The sequence below is a fragment of the Equus quagga genome, chromosome 13 (assembly GCF_021613505.1).
Source record: "Equus quagga isolate Etosha38 chromosome 13, UCLA_HA_Equagga_1.0, whole genome shotgun sequence".
Classification (NCBI taxonomy): Eukaryota; Metazoa; Chordata; class Mammalia; order Perissodactyla; family Equidae; genus Equus; species Equus quagga.
The window spans coordinates 74,376,480-74,393,978 of NC_060279.1; the positions used below are offsets into that span (position 1 = coordinate 74,376,480).

At 41.0% G+C, this 17,499-nt stretch overlaps 1 protein-coding gene across 1 annotated transcript in view; it reads left to right on the forward strand.

Moving 5' to 3' along the window:
• CDH13 (cadherin 13) overlaps positions 1-17,499 on the forward strand; it is a 985,922-nt gene that overhangs the window by 209,139 nt on the left and 759,284 nt on the right. Inside the window, exon 2 of the mRNA XM_046683164.1 lies at positions 9,632-9,743. Within this exon, the coding sequence (XP_046539120.1) occupies positions 9,632-9,743 (112 nt within the window). The remainder of the gene's footprint in view (positions 1-9,631; positions 9,744-17,499) is intronic.

Genomic DNA, 17,499 nt, shown 5'->3' on the forward strand with positions numbered 1-17,499 from the left:
CTTTCTCATGGCTGAATAATATTCCATTGTATATTACATACATATATATGTACACATTTCACATCTTCTTCATCCATTCATCCATTGATGAACACTTAGGTTGTTTCTATACCTCTTGGACATTTTGGATTGAAATTGTGTCTAGAGAACTTTTCCTTCCCCTTATATCAGCTACTCATGGGCTGTAGTAGGCTAAATAATGGTCCCCTGAACATGTCCACGTCCTAATTCCCAGAAGGTGTGACTATCACCTGGATTACCCAGTGGGCCTGATGTAATCACAATGGTCCTTATAAAAGGGGCACAGGAGAAGTCAGTTAGTGACAGAAGCCAATATGATGATGAAAGAAGAGAGACAGAGAGAAAGAGATGAGATGCTATGCTGCTGGCTTCAAAGATGGAGGAAGGAGGCCAGGAGCTAAAGGATGCAGAGGACCTATGAAGGGTGGAAAGAGAAAGGAAACAGATTCTCCCCTGAAGCCTGCTGAAGGAACACAGCCCTGTGGACCCATTGTAGCCTTTTGGTACCCAGAACTGTAAGACAATAAAATATTTTTTATGCTACTACAATTTTGCTAATTTAATGCAGCAGCAAATGAAACTAATACAAGGGGCATGTCTTATTTTGGGTTCCCCTGAATCAGAGCCTATGACAAAGGACTACATACAGGTAGTTTTCTTAGGGAGGTAACCCAGGAAGCTGGATTGAGGTGCAAGAGGGAATGCAGGGAAGGAGGGAGAAAGCCAATGTAATGAGGTGTCATTGAGATCACTGCTGTGGACAGCCAGGTCTCAACTCACGGGGACCTCTGAGTGGCACACTGAATGTCTCCCAGAGGAGTCCATCTGGAAGAAGGCAGTTGGGGCATTTAACTAGCTGCCATTTCCCTGCATCGAGGGCAGTGTTGTGGGCTGTCCCTGGAGCATTAACTCCTCTGCATTTCCCAACTCTGCTTGACCTCACATTAACCCAGCTCCTGCAGTCTAGCAGAGAGCCCCAGAACAGAACGTGAAAAGATTCCTCTGCAGAGAAAGTCTGAGCTCTTAGGGAAGTGTCTACATAGCAGTGGCTGAAGTGGGAGGTTGGCTGAGGTGACAGACTTGGGAATCAATCTTCTGTTGGGCTGAATCCTCAAATCGGAGGCCTATTCATTTAGAAAATTCCCTATCTGATGTCTCCATGGATTTAGGGTTTTATGTGTAGACCAGACAAGTCTTCCAGCGCCTGGCATACAGTAGGTATTTAATATTTGCTCAATTGAACTTCCTGGGCTGCCAAAGCTCACCCAAGAACATCTCATATAGGGACTCCTTTGCTTGACTTACGGGAAGCAGGTCTCATCTGGCACCACTAATTTAATTACTAAAATTTCACCAATAGACATAAATACTACCCACTCGAGGGCAGGTACAGCTGCTAGTTTCTGCTAATGGCCAGCAAGCCGTCTTCCTAATTGCATTAACTAAAATTCTTATAAAACTATTTTTCTTTTAAAATTTACAATTGAGTCCAGTTGATTAATCCTGGAATCTTAATAGTAAAGATTTAATTTTACTTAGAGAAAAGTTGTTATTTCATCGAGTGGATTTTTTTGGCTCTGTTTTAGCCAGACTCAAGGAGGACATGCCTGGTCAATTCAATCCTATTTTGAGATGACAAAACACTTTCAAATAATCTTGAAGACAACCCAGAGCTTGCTATCACCTGACAAATTGCTCCATGTTTCTTCAACTGTCATGCTTTGGTGTTCGCATTTACCAAACCCCTGCATGGAACATTCTTTCTTATACTTTGCCACTTGAAAAATGTTAATCATCTTTCCACTACAGCCTCATCTATAACATGGTCCCAGTTCCCATTCTCATCCAAAGAGTGTGTTTCTCCTTCTTCTGTATTTCCAAAACATCTTATACTCCTCTATATTAATAGAAATAATAACGATAATTCGTATCATATAGCACCTGTTATGAGCCAGTTCCTGTCTTAAAAAATTTGATTCATGTTAACTCATTGAACATCACAACCAATGATGGTAGCTACAATTATTGGCTATGTTGTACAAAAGAAACTAAGGCACAGAGAAGTTAAATAATTTGCCCAGGGCCACACTGCAACTAAGTGGTAAAATTGGAATTTGAACTCAGGTAGTCTAGGTCAAGAATCTTTGCTTTGAACTACTTCCTAACTAATTCCCAATATGTAGAAATATTATATTATTTGCCTAAGTGTCTGCCTTTCCTTCTAGATAATAAGCTTATCAAGGGCTTTGTTCATTTCTCCATCTCCAGCATCTAGCCTAGGGACTGGCAGATATAGAAATTTTAAATTGACTAAGGGAATTAATGAAAAAAGTAAACCCAACCTGTCTGTCATAATAGCAGATCAAAACACCCCATCACTTGAAAGGTACAATTGCTAAGACAAAAGAAAGGAGACTATGCCTATTTGTGCTCAGGAATGGAGCACTTAGACAGTTATTTCTACATCATGACTTTCTGACGACCTTGTCCAAGAGTTCCAAAGTCATGACTCTTTTCTTATGTTCCCTCTCTTCTTTCTTCCTTCAATTTCCCTCCAGCCCTCCTTCCTCTTTCCCACCTCTGTTTCTCCCTTTCCATTGGTTTGCCCAAATTATATTTACATATTGAAAAACGAAGTAAACAGAACCAACATTTTCTGAATGTCTACTGTGGGACCAACACTGTGGTAGACTGTGTGAGTTTCCTGTTGCTGCTGTAACAAATTTCCACACACTTAGCAACTTAAAACAACACAAATGGATTACTGTATGGTCTTGAAGGTCATAAGTCCAAAATGAATCTCACTGGACTAGAATCAAGGTGTCAGCAGGGCTGGATTCCTTCTGGAGGTTCTAGGGGCAAATCCTTTTTTTCACCTTCTCCAGCTTCTAGAGGCCTCTTGCATTCCTTGGCTGGTGGCCCCTTCTTCCATCTTCAACGTCAGCAATGGCGGGTTGAGTCTTTCTCACACCACATCAGAGACCTGGCTTTCATTGTCACATCTCTTTCTTCAACTCTTCAACTCTTTCTTCCATTTTCAAAGATCCTTGTGATTACATCAAGATAACCCAGGAGATTCACTCTGTTTTAAAGTCAGCTGATTTTCAACCTTAATTCCTCTTTGCCACGTAGTCTAACATATTCACAGATGCTGGAGATTCAGCCGAGGCCATCTTTGGGGGACCGTTATTCATAGTTTCCCTTAATAATTTGAGGAAAAGATACTGAGAAGCATTCAGTTAAAAATATGGTCTAGAATATTGGTCTCAAATTGTATATGAAGGCAACAACAGGAGTCACCAAATTGGAAGTTTCTCCCCTTTTACCTTCCGAAGAATCACAAAATCATTTCTAAGTGTCTGTTACATTAATGGCCATGAAGGTGGCAGGTGCTCTGTGTTCCTGGGGCTATAAAACACCAAGAACATTCTAAGGAGGTCAGTCTCAGGGGGAGTGCGGATGACAGGAGCTGACACTCACAGTAAGGATATCAATATGAGCCTGTGTGTGTGTGCATATATGTGTGTGTGTGTAGGTGGGTGTGCACGAGCATGTCTTTGAACTGCCTCTTTTCTCCATGCTTTCCCTGCAGGCAGCGCGACTTTATAAATCCTTCCAGGACTCTGGGTTTTTAGTCCTTGGCAGGGTAAAGAATCAATCAAAATACATTGCTGTAACATTTTTATATCCTGCAAGTCGGAGATAGTAGCCTTTCTTCCCTGCCAATCTAAGCCCCTCCAAACTGATTCCAAGAGACGGACTTTCACAAGAGTAAAGCAGAGGTGTTTTGTGGCAAGGATAAAGTAACTGTCCATCCACGCTAATAGCAAAAAGTGAGTGAGTCAGTGAAAGGAAAACAACAAGGGGCCAGGAGCTGCTAGTGAGTTCGTTTGAAAAAATACCATTTTGGAGTTGGCTTAAGAGAGGATGAGGTCTGAGGTTGTTCACAGCCTGCTGAGAGAATTATTTGTGGCAGGAAGTGTCTCCCTTTTTATTTATGGCTGCTTCAAATACAGTTGTATTAAGCTTTTCTTCAGTTCTGATATTTCTCCCTGGCCTCTGGGATGTATCTGTGATGCCTTGCTGTAGAAGACTCTCTCCCTTTGTCCCTTCCACGTTTCGTGTATAGTCAGCCAGGTGGGCTGCTATAACAAACAACTCTTAGTCTCAGGGACTGCTCAGTCATGGGTAGTTTTCTTGTTGGGCAGCTCTCCAAGGTACTTGTCCTCTAAGCAGTGACTGATTTCTGGGCTCCTGCTATTGGATGACTCCACCATCTTAGAAGACCTTCCTTTCTATTTTCATAGATGGGGAAGAGGTGGTATTTCAGGGACCAGGCCCAGAAGTGGAAATATTTCCACCTTCCTTAGGCACAGGGCCAAAATTACCACAAAAGAGCTAGGAGCACACGGCTATGGGTACTATTATGACAAGTAATCAGAGGCTCATAACAAGGAGAGTTCTTTGCTTGAAGACCCTTTTTCCAAAGTCTAAAGCAAGGGTTGCAAACTCGAATGCCTAGAGGGGCAGACAAGTGTGTAATTGAGTCAAGTGAGGGGGAGCAATAACATAGGGAGTGAAGCAGACAAGGACAGCTTGGAGAGGGGCACTCTATATAACATCATAATTTAACTTTTATGACAGACTGCTCTGGCTAAACTAACCACATCTGCTGGCCACATCCATCCTATATGCTTCCAGTTGGCAACCTGTAGTCTGGGACAGAAAAAAATCATTTTTCTGGAAGCAAATTCCAAAGTTGGCTATGTTCTTGAATCAGTATCTGTCAGGATAAACATAAGCCCTTTCTTTTTAAAAGAGAAAGCTCTGAACAGCAGCAAAGAAATAGAAGGTAAAAAGAGTAGCAAGTGTAAAGAATGTGATGTGAGGATTTGCCATCCGTGAGTAAGTTTGGGGCAGTGGCTCGTATATGGAGGACAGAGCTCTGAGCCGCCATTTTAAAGGATGTTTCGTGTCCTGCAAAAGCCACAAGTCTCAGCCCACAACAGGCATTGATGTTCTCGTTGTGCAGTTGATCCCAACATGCAGACTTCTCCCTGATCTTCTGCCTGATTCAAGTCCCTGCTGTTTCCCTTTGAATATTTCTAGCACAGTGTCTCCTTTGAGCAGTTTTATAGTAATAACAAAAGCAATATTTTGATGATATTTATCAATGTCTACCCTGGGGAATATCAGTGAGTCAAGTATATTGGTTTAAACATAATATACAGAAGTAATAATAATAATGGCAGATATTTATTGAACAATTGCTATGTGCCTGATACTACATAAGGCTCTTTACAATAATTAACATAAGATACTATTATTATTCCCATTTTCCATCTGGGGAAACTGAGACACAGAAGATTACTTGGCCAAGGTTACAGCTGATAAATGGCATCTGGTAAACTAGGATTCATACAGAACCAATGTGGCTCTGTCCTGTGCTTATAGTCTGTCTGAACATGAATCTGCTTTCATAAGCAGGCTGATTGTAATTTTCAAATAATAGAAATCCTTTGGTGATCATAAAATTTGATCATTGCTGAGCTTTCAAAGGTGTATTGGTTGCCTGTTGTTTATGAGGTGCAAGCTAATGCATAAATGAACAAAAGAACCATATAGGAAGACCGTTATTGCCATGGCATTAAAAATAAGTTTGGAGTGTTGTTCATAACGTATATTCTGGAAATGTTAAAGAGGGCTTGGGGAAAAGTATATCCAGGTAGTATATTTATAAGACCTACATCTGATGATGTTGGAGAATGGGCTGTCCGAGTTTGGAGTACTGTCCAAGTATTCACTTTTAAACTCATGAATGATGATTCTTCATATCCCACTACCAAACTCAGTGAGATTGAAATTGAAGTGTGGATGTCCAGGACAAGTTCATGCACAGACACTATTTAAAATCTGCTAAAAAGTCGAGGGACAATAGCAGTAACTAGAATATTCTACCACCTCTACCCAGTGAGACATTCAGCTTTGGGGAAGTTCTAAATTAGTCTGGATTCCTTTTTAAATGCAGTTTTGTAATTTCAGAGATGTGTTATATGAAACCCAGACAGGAACAAAAGACTTTACATGAAAGCAAAGAGTGTGTTAGTTAAAAGGCGAGTCTCTATTCCTCTTGGCTAATTCTGACCCATTTTTGAGATTGAAGCAGAAATGTCCCCTCTGTGGGTCTGCCTTCCCTAACGCCCTAGACGAAGTGAGACTCCCTGTCCCCAGCTTTTACATGCTCCTGAAGTGACCTATAATTTCCTTTCAAGTTAAAAATTTAATTTTAGTTACTCAATTAATTAAACGATGACTTGTTAATGCCTCTCACCTTTTCTAGTCCATGTTAATGGTTCACACTTACTGACGACTTATCCTGTGTATCACTATTCTAATTGCTTTATATGCATCATCCCACTGGATCGACACAGCCCCTCTCAATGCACGTCTTATTTTCCATATTTTTCTAGAGGAGAAAACCGAGACACAGTGGCCATGAAAAATGCCAAATCACACAATAAAGGACAGAGCCAACATTTGAACCAAGGAAAATGAGTCTAGAGTTTGTGCTTTTAACTACTGTGTTATTGTGCTTCTCGAGAAGCTCCAGGACAGTGCCTAGCAAAGTGCCCGCTGAATCCCTGGAGTTTAATGAGTATTTGGGAATAAGGGAATGAATGAATGCAGAGAGGAGTGAATGGATGAATTATTTGACTAGTTCTCACCTCACTGAGTCACACTTTGCCCAGGACACTAGTGCATGCTTTTAGATTATAAAGCATTTAACCTGAGTTTTGACTGATGGATGGAGTGACCTGAGAATTTGCGAAAACAAAGCTGAGGCTCTGGGAGTCCTGCCACCACTCCCACCCTCCCTGAGGGTCAGCAGCTGGAAAAGCTTTATTTTTCCTTTATGACTCCAGAGGAATCCTGAATAGAGCCTGCCAAGGAATCAGGAAACTGGGCTGCAGAGAGACAAGAATGGGGACCCAACTCACCTGTGTCCTCAATCATTTCTGGATTCTTAGGCTCAAGATCCCTGGAGAAATGCTGTCTCCCTTAGTTCCTCTGGGATGACTGCTTTACTGTCTGGGTTTTGAAGGCGGAATTAGCTGATTAGAAGGTTAATGTATAATTGTAGGCACAGGGTGCCTGGAGGCAACCTTTCACCATTTGCTGTTTAACTGAATTAACGTTGGCCAGTTATAGATTTTCTGCTTGCAAAATTGCCAGCAAATTATTCTGAGTCGCGAATCTGCATTCTGTGTGTAACACGGGATGTCAGCATTATGACTGCCTCAGAAGCGATCTAACCAGAGCCTGCTCTCAAGACAAGGGAAAGTTTTACAAGTGGGACTGCTCCTACACGGGACGAGAGCATCCTTCCCCCTTTGATTTTAGAAAGATCATGTCAGTCAGGGTGACGACTCTCCCATTTCAATTTCTTTGATGTTTCTCAGGCCAGCCACACTGTGAACCTCTGAAGATTGATTCTTGCTCTCATCCCTTGAGGTTCAGTGCATTTCAGAGGGCTGGTATTTAGAGAGAAGCCCTGGTTCCACAGCTTCCAACTTTCTGTACACGCCTTTGAGTACACTGGTGGGGATGATAATGAATTTTCTTCAACAGCGTGTGTCCAGTGGTTAAGAGTTTGCATTCTGATATCAAAGTTTGGTTTCCCAAGAAGCAGGCACCGCGTCAAGGGTTTAAGTGCAAGTAGTTTTCTCTGGAGGGTGGTGTCAGAAAAATACCAACAGAGAAGGAGGAAATAAGCCAAGGAAGAGAAGGCAGCTAATGGAAAGTGAGTTAGCAAGCCAGAGACCACTGTGGGCAGCTAAAGCTCAAGTTCAACTGGAAACTGGGAGAGAGAACATTTAGCCCCAAGATATCTCACCTGAGGGGGGAGGGGCTGGGGTGTTTGGGCACTAATTTTCATCAGTTGTGGTCAAGGGCTGCTCCTGGGGATGTGAATTTCCAAACTCCCCCTGCTGGCACCATGCTCAGATAAAGCAGCCTTCCATGGTTTCAGAGAAATAACTCAAGCAAAAAAATGTGAAGTCCTGCCCCAAGATGTAGAAGGCCTGGGGGGGTGTGAGTGGAGCTCTGACAGGGTGCCAAATCACAGGACGCTTAAACCTGCATTCAAATCCTGGCTCCACTCATCCCAACGGTATGACCTTGGGCAAGCATGTTGGCTTCTCTAGAATGTCAAGTCCCTTGTCTACAGAATGTATCTTATAATATGCTAAATACATCACAGGGCTGTTGTGGAGATTAAAGGAGATGATGCACGTAACAAACTTAGCATGGTGCTTGCCATACAGTAAAGGCCGAAAAAGATTAGCAGTCATATTTTTCATATCATGGAGCATCTTCTCTGTGCCGGGATATGTGGTGGGTGCTTGGTATAAAAGGTGGGGAAAAAGATGTAATCCTTATCTTCACAAGGCTTAGAGTCTTTGCCTGCTAAACCTATGACTATTTCTTACCTTACTAAATGACCCTTTGTCCAGGAGTGTCCTTACATACTTTTACGTTCCAAAACATATAACCTAAATTTTTGACTCCCAAGCCCCAAGGATTTGCAAAGACAAAGCTGAGCCTTTGGAAGAATTATAAATTTTAAATTTTCTTTTTTTTTTTTAAAGATTGGCACCTAGGCTAACAACTGTTGCCAATCTTCCTTCTTTTTGTTTTTTTTGCTGCTTTATTTCCCAACCCCCCCTGGCACATAGTTGTATATCTTAGTTGCAGGTCCTTCTAGCTGTGGGATATGGAACGCCGCCTCAACGTGGCCTGACGAGCAGTGCCATGCCCATGCCCAGGATCCGAACCCTGGGCCACCACAGTGGAGCACGTGAACTTAACCACTCGCCCACGGAGCCGGCCCCTATAAATTTTAAATTTTCTAGTAGCCAGACTTACAAAAGTCAAAAGAAAGTGGTGAAATTAATTTTATTAACCTATCTATTTAGTCCAATCTGTAAAATACTATCATTTCAACATGTAATCCATATAAAAATTATTAGATGTTGTACTTTATTTTTCTTTTTTGCTATTTAGTCTTCAAAATCCAACATGCATATTATACTGACAATTTCAGCCCAGCTACATTTCAAGTGCTCAGTGGCCACGTGTGGCTCCTGACCACCATATTGGGCTGAGAAGGGGTAGTGGCTCTAGGTTCCTTTTAGACGTAACTTCCAATGGAATAGTTCTATTTTCCTCCTCTTTGTAGATGACAATGCCCCTTTGCGTCTATGAAAGTGAAGTTGCTTTTAGCTCAGGCATCATATGAAACTGACAGTTTCTGTAATGAAATTTCACACGTGAAAATCTTGGTGCGATTCTTAGCAGGTGTAAAAATCTGACGAAGTTATTTCTTTCACTGCGACTTAATGGAAACTGCAGCAGCTGTTCCCATTTGCACGTTTTCCAAATCTCATTGCCAAAACGAATTGTTGGCAGCCGCAGAAGTATCAACTTACCTCTTCATTTGGGAAATGAAATAAAAATCTCAGCTCATTTCTAAAAGTCACAGATTTGGTAAAAGTTAGCAGGACAAACACACAAGCCGCTGTTAAAATATTGATGGCTTTGGTTTTCTCAGGTGCTGATGCTAACATCTGCAGAAGGTCTGGACTGCACGCCTGGATTTCAGCAGAAAGTGTTCCATATCGATCAGCCAGCTGAATTCATCAAGGACCAGGCAATTCTAAACCGTAAGCAGCGTCACTTGACGATGTTTTTGGCCTATTCTCATATTTGAATTCACCAATGTCTAAGAATGTGTCCCTGGACGTGGTATTTCTTAAATATTTTCTGATCATTTTTCTTATGTCACTGCTGGACCCAGGGTGGAAGGTCTTGAATTAGATTCTTGTCAGCTTAGAGGTGAATAGAGTGGTGTGTATCTCTTTTTAGTTATTTTATCATCAACGAGCATTTTCCGACTGCTCCCAGAAAAAGAGACCACCAGCCTCCAACGTGAGTGCAAAGTACTGTTTGCAAAGGACGTGAAACTGTCCTCTGAGCAGATCCCTGAGAACAAAACCATTGCCTTCCTCTGGATTACTGTTTTACCTGGATTTCTCATGCGTAGGATTAGACCAAAATAATGGTGAGAGCAGGATGTTGGCTTCTCGTTATTTTTAGGCACAGGAACTCAAAACTCTTTTTCTTAAGGCTAATAAGATGGTCTTCAGAAAGACTGAAAATCTCTGCTGGCTATTTGGGTTAAACTCAAATACCCAAATTCCAATTGATTTCCTTAAAATAAACTCCCCTCAGATCTGTGCTTATAATTTCTTCCTATTTTTAATGCCAACATTATATTTTTTTAATTTTTATTAGGGCAAAGTGTGCATTGGTAAATTCATAACAAGCATAGTTTTAGCACAATAGAATTTAAAATTGATGGTAGACAAACACCATTTAATTCTAGGCTCTTGAGCACCATTCTGTAACATTTGGGAATGAAAGATATGAAAACAGTGGTTTAATTTGGTCAGATGCTCTAAGGTCCCTTTATGGAAGACAATTGTACATTTGCCCTAATGGTCTCACGTTTGCCTTCCAGGCTTACCACATTCCTTTATTCCTGTGCTATGTGACTGGCATGTTTAAATAAAAGGGGAAAAAAGCCCAGCCTACTTGACTGGATTGTGCTGTGGGGCTGGAACACATTTTAAGAGTTGAAAGGGACATGATAATGAAGATGAAATGTTGAGCATCATGGGAGCTCTCCAAGGTGAAGCCCATGCACATCTTGATGCAATTATGCCAATGAAATCATTTCAATAATTAGAGTCTGTAATGACAAGGTGCAGGACTGGCACAATAAGTGAATTCCAATATGTGATTTCATGTTAACTTGATCCCTGACTGTGACTCCTGGGTCAGGCCATCAGGAACCCTCATTTGTCTTTTGGTTCTTCTGTTATCAGAATCAATATATTCCAAACGGAACTTGGTTGAAGAGAACCATTTTTCTGGCTCTCCTCTCCTCTTCTTTCTCTCTCTCTTCTTTTTCTCATTTTTTTTTCCAAGCGATTATCTCAAATGGCATCTATATTAACATGTGTGGAAATGTGAAGCCACCCTGAGTATGGAAATTAATAGAGTTGGTATGCAAAGCAGGCCCATAAATGTGATTGCTTCTGTAATCTTCACAACACCAAACAGCTTTTAATTCACCGCTGAGAAGCTGGAAACAATCATACTTTGGGGGATCTTTTTAATTTAAACTAGACCATACTGTACATTCCAATATCACAGTTTTGTGTTTGTCTGTGTGTTTTTTTAATCCCCTAAGTAATTAACTGGGTTATGGTTGTTGGTTCTGTGTAAGCTAGTAAATGCAAATGCAACTGGGTTGACTATCAAGGATAGCACCTTCAGGAAAATCCAGTGATATGGGAATTGAGGATATGTAAAATTTTCTATGTGAATTTGTGTGTGAATTGATGGATCAGCAAAATCTGACTAGCCCTCTCTCAGTGAAATTGTAGGTCCATGTATATTACTAAGGTGAAAAAATGCAAAGAGCAGATCTGATTAGGTACTTGTGAGTTCATCTCAAAGAAACGAACATTGGTTGTTATGGTTGTTATGAGATTAGACCCTGTGAGTATGGTTAATTGTGCCTAAATGAGGAAAGTTTTTATGGACTTAAGAATGCCTGTTGAATATTGTTTGGGAAAATCTGGATTTCCAGAAGGAGTAGCAATGTATTGCTCTATTCCACTTGCAAGAAGAAATATAAAGCCTGATATATTGAATAGACTTTTCCCCCTAACCAACTAACATTTTAAGTCTCTCTCTCTCTCTCTTGCCCTCTCTCCTCCCTCCCGCTCTCTCCCTGTCTCCTCTCTCATTCTCAGTTTCCTTCTTGCATTTCCTTATGGTTCAACACAAGACCCTTCTACGTCTAAAAAATGTGGTTAACCAAGAAACCAACGAGCAGTGGATGCTGTCAGAATGGAGACCGTATTGAGACAAGGCTAACATCTGGATGAAAACTAAAAGGAATCAAACAGAACCAGAAAGTTTTAAAATGCTTAGATATTTGAGATCACATACCAAGATCCAGGAAATGGTTAGGGATATTTTAGTGACATATAAATGTAAGCTGATGTTCTAGGTAATGACAAAGGCTGGTAACCAGGTTAGTAATATTATCTTGAGCTCCACTTGTGGCATTTTCACTTTCCATTTTTCCTTTGTCTTTGCAATATTCAAGAGTTTTGGTTTCCAATCATTGTGAATTTTGACTTGCAGAAGGTATAAACACAGCGAAATCAATCAGTTGATGTCTACGCTTTTCACCATTCTATAAAGTTCTCTGAAAGTGTTGTCTCTTTGCCTGAAAGACATAGTATATCTGCTCATACCTCAAACTTATACTCAACCAATTCTGTGTTCAGCTTTTAGCACGTTACAGGCAATGTTTATTCCATCCATGGCTTCCTGCTCTCTTTGTTCAGACAGTAATATTTCCTTTTATCCTTTTTCATCTCGCTCCTCGATTCTCAATGACTTACCTGCTTCTGCTTTTAACTGTTACTAATGGTCACCTTCACTTCTTTTATTTCCCTAATATTTTATTCACTGTTCACTCCAATACATCTTTTCCTCAGTTGTTCTAAAGCCTTTTATTTTCTTCACATCCAAATAACTCTTTATTCTACTCTCCTTTCCACTAACTAGACTTGCTTTTGTCTTTAAAAGGCCATTTTTCAACAAGCTTCTAGGATCAAAACATGATATCCCACTATTTCTTCTAATGTAACCAGGGGGCCTCTTTCATTGTGTCTTTCACAGTGTGAGGCGAAACCCCTGACTCATGATAACTTGGCAAACTTTCAGTCTAGAAAGGTGAGCTGGGAAAATGTGGTTATTCCCATTTTTGATGAGAAGTACAAGAAGAAAGGGGGAGAGAGCTTAGAATGCAGAAACTCAGAAAGGAGACATCCATTCAAGGTCTTTGGACTTAGGGAGGAATCTGTGAGGGGTTTGTGGCAGGGGATCCTTAGAGGCCTCCAACACCCAGAATTCTTTAAATTGATCAGTGTGGTTGCTTCTCCTGCAACATGAAAATCATGTGACTCTAGTAGCCACCATCTTGGTACCACAAGATTGGATAGTCACTCTGGTTACAGCCTCCAAGTGGACACCCAGGCTCCAGAAGAATAACTGGCCTAGAAAACTGACTAACCACCCAACTGACATGGAAAAAGACCAAGAGATAAGCCGCCAACTATATTGTATTCTGCAAAATTACACTACAGAATATTCCGCTCTGCCCCCATCAGCTCAGACAGACCTTCCTGGCATTATGGAGGGATCTGTGATCATCGAGTTTGCTAGGGGAAACCATACTCATGACCTTCCAGCCCCTGTTAGTGGGAGACATCTCCAACTTCCAGTGTCCAAAAAGGACACCCCATTGGCCACCGAACCACCATCAGGTCAGCACTTTTCTTCTCCCCTTGTTCATCCTTCATGGATTACTCCTCTTGGACTACATATACACAAACACAAAGACACACAGATACACAGACAGAAACTGCCACACCTGAATTCACCTAAAATACAATCTGTTTAATTACACTTTTAATAAAAATCTGCATTAGTCAGAATAGGCTTAGTATCAAACAACCCCAGTGACTTAAGACGATAAAAGTTTATTTCCCATTCAGGTCATGTGGATGCAAGTTGGGCTGCTCTCCTGGGTAGCTGTCCTCCAAGCGGCTGCCCTCCAGACAGGAACTTGAGGACCTAGGCTACTTCCAACTTGGTCCTTCTACCTTGTGCCTTCTAGTTACTCTTATGTCACCAAGCTGGCAGCTGGGGGGACAAGAAATACTGTGGGGAAGGCACCCCAGATGCTTAGCCACCTTAGCTCAAGAGGGACATGGATCATTTCTGCTCACATTCTATTAGCCAGACTTAGCCATAACCAACCTAACTGCAAGAGAGCTTGGGAAATGTGGAGAAACCAAGGCATATTGGTGTATGCTCCCAGTCTCTACGCAGATCCTCACAAAACAATGTGACCCGAGTCCAGAAGAGACTCCTAAAAGAGGCAGAAATCGACCACAAAGGAAGCAGATGTGTCAGAGTTACTTGGGTCTACGTGGCAGAGAGGAGAAAGTTGGTCCTTCAAGCAGGAGAGCAAGGTCATGTACGTGTGATTACTTCCTGCTTTTCTAATCAGAGGATGCTTCCCACTGAGCAGAGTTGCTTCTTCCCTGCTCCCTCCTAGAAACACTCAGGGGAAGGACATCACCTTCTGATGGTTCTAATAAGGATGGGTTCCAGTTGCATCCTCCTGATGATTATAATATTGCAGTTAAGATCACATAGTTTTGAACTCACATTGACTAGGGTAAAAACATGTGACAGAGTCACATATTAACTGCATGACCATGAGTGAGTTGTTTGAATCCTCTGAGCTTGAATTATCTCATCTCTCTAAGAAGGATAGTGGCAGTCCTTACTTCTAATGTTGATGCAGTGGTTGATGGAAAAATGCTAACAACATTGTTGTGAACAAATGGAAACTGCTATTATTATTACTATCTACTGCTATTGTTGCTGCTATTATTATTTTGCTATTCATAGACCTTAAACAGGTTCAGTTTCCTTACAATGGCCCCCTAAACCTAGCATTTTAGATGACAAATCATGGACGTTAAAAATTTGAAGAGATGAAGAAACATCTAAAGCAGTGATTCTAGGATTTGAACTTCATGGACAAGTAGAATTAAAAAAAAAATCTTAGGTTGATGCGAGTGTATTTTTAAACATTTTCCTAAGTCTGAATATGAACAAATAAAAAAAGCAAGCAAATGAATGGGATAGAGGGAGAATACTATCATTACTTTGGCCAGGATTCTCTTTTAAAAGGTGATTTGGCACCACAAAAACAAACAGAACAGGAATAAGGACTAATTGCAGAAGAGAAGGCAGTCCTTTCATTTGAGTAAATCTGGCTTTGTAAAAAATGCACCAAATGTTCTTATTTACCTCATTTTGGTGGGAAATCACTTATCTAAAGCATTAGGTTGGTGTTACCCTTTTTACTCTTGACTTTTCTGGTCTTCTTCTGGAATTTCAATATGTTTATTTTTCTGGTGAGGCAGAGAGAACTCTTAAGTGATTTCCTCGTGAAGGGCTGTGTGCCCATGCCAACAGAAAGAGGAGAGAGAGAATTTCTAGAAAATGTAGCAAGTGTGCGTACATTAGGAACAGATGTTGGAATTTTTAGAAGACTCCACCAGTGCTGACCAATGCAGCATCTGTGGCCTTCATAGCTGACATTTACTGTGTACTCTCTAAGCGTGGAGGACCCCCTTAAACCTTATAACAGCTCTTAGGGTGAAAAAATGCTCTCATGCCCATTTTACAGGTGAGGATACTAAGGCTGGGGTAGGTGAAGCAATTTATACAAAGTTGTATCACTCATAACTGCCGGCATCAAGATTTGAATCCAGAATTCCAGTGTCCTGGCTCTTATCCAGAGTTCTCTGGTCTAGTGTCTTGAAGATTTGTTGATGTTGGTGATGACATATCAAGAAAATTTGCCACTTAATTTTCCCATCTACTTTCAGCAACCTGGATAAAGAGAGAACTTCAATTGCATTATATTTTTTCTGTTCACAGCCAAGTTCAATCTTCCATCTGTAATATAAAAAAATATAGAAAAAGTACCTATTTTTCCTTGTTTCGGATGGATCCAGTGCCAGATTGTCCGTGACCCTGCACTCCTGGCTTTCCACCCTCCCATGAGTTCCTTTCACCAAGACACTGCTTAGTCATGCCACCTTGACATTGACCTCAGTGAGCGGCCAGGTCATCCATGGAGAGCATTAATCACATTTGTACTTAACATACATGAGTCATGACTTTTGAAGGTGTTTTTAATTGACCATAAATCAAACAGGAAACTTGAAAAATGAAGGCAATTAATGAAAAAGCAATGTGAGAGGTGTATTGCATCCTAACGCAGGAAATACGTCGCCGGTAAATTAAATGTCAAAACAGAGGCCCTGTTGACCCTGCTGAAAAGATTTCATTTGGCTAGTAATAAATGGATGAATTTCCAACCTAGCACGTGGAGAAATGCCCATTTCCTGAGTTGAAGCTGACTTAGGATCTTGTCTGTGTATATTCTCCATGCTTGAGAACTTCCTAAGTTCTTTTGTTTCTGTTTTCGGTTTTGGTGATTAAAAAGAAAAAACAGTGATAATTTCCTTTCCATGTTCTGGTTGTCATGTGTACTGCTAACTTGTATTTACTCTTAGCTTGGGAGATTGATTAACTGATTAGTGAAATTACTTAGCATCACCTGTTACTGCAGCCTGGCTAGATCTGAATAAGGTTGGAGTTTCAAGTGGTGTGTTTGCTTTAAGCTGTTATATGCCAAGGAAAATTACCCCGGTGTCACTTAACTCTCTCCATTGTTATGAAAGTGATTATACCTTGGGTCAGAATATGGACTCCTATTTATGGCAAGGAGAGTTTTTCCTATATTTAAATAGAGTCCTGATAGAAATGTAATATTTTTACAGCTTTGCCCTTCCCCCCCACCAACATATTTGTAACAATGTAGTAATCAGTCAATTAATATTTATTAGCATCCTCATAAATGTGTTATACTAACTATCTCATTTCATAAAGGTGGAATGATTAATAAAATAACTGCAGAATAAAAAGAACACTTATATAGAGATCCTTCCATTGGACCTGGGTGCTTTGAAGACTGGGGCACAGGAAGTGACAGAGTGAGAAAGCCTTCGGAGAGGGCAATGGGGATGTAGGCGGACCTTTCTTGGCATAAATTTTCTTATCAGCAGAGTGGAAGAAATAAATAGACCAGAGGAATCACACTGTCAGCCCTTGGGCTAAATTTGCCCTACAGATATGTCCTGTGTGGCGGCTAATTGTGGGCGTCTGTGAAGTGTTTAATGAGAGGAATTTGTCATCGACACTGAGAACTGCACTTTTAAAAATTTATAACTTTGGGGCAGTGTTGGACCTCTTAAATATAGACCCCAGAGGCAGGCTGCCTGAGTTCAAATCCAAGGTCAACTCATGATCAGCTGAGTAACTTGGGTGAGTTAAGGGAAAAATAAGAAGTCACTGTGCCTCAGTTTCCTCATTTGGAAAATGGACATTACAATGGCAGCAACCTCCATAGGTCGTTCTGAGGATTAAATGTTAATCTATGTAAAGGGCTCTGAATAGTGGGTCGTCCAGAGTAAGCACTAAAATATTAGCTGCAAGAAGTAGGATAGCAATAATAGTAGGTGAGGCCTTCCCTGGGGCCCTCCAGTCCCACTGTCTTCCTGTCATCCAGGTGGCTTCCTCATTTATTCTGCCTGCCCCTTAGAGGCATCTAAATTTGCCACCCTGAAGTTGCCATTGCTCCTAAGACTGGTGTGTGGATCAAATGATATGCCACAAAAGACCAAA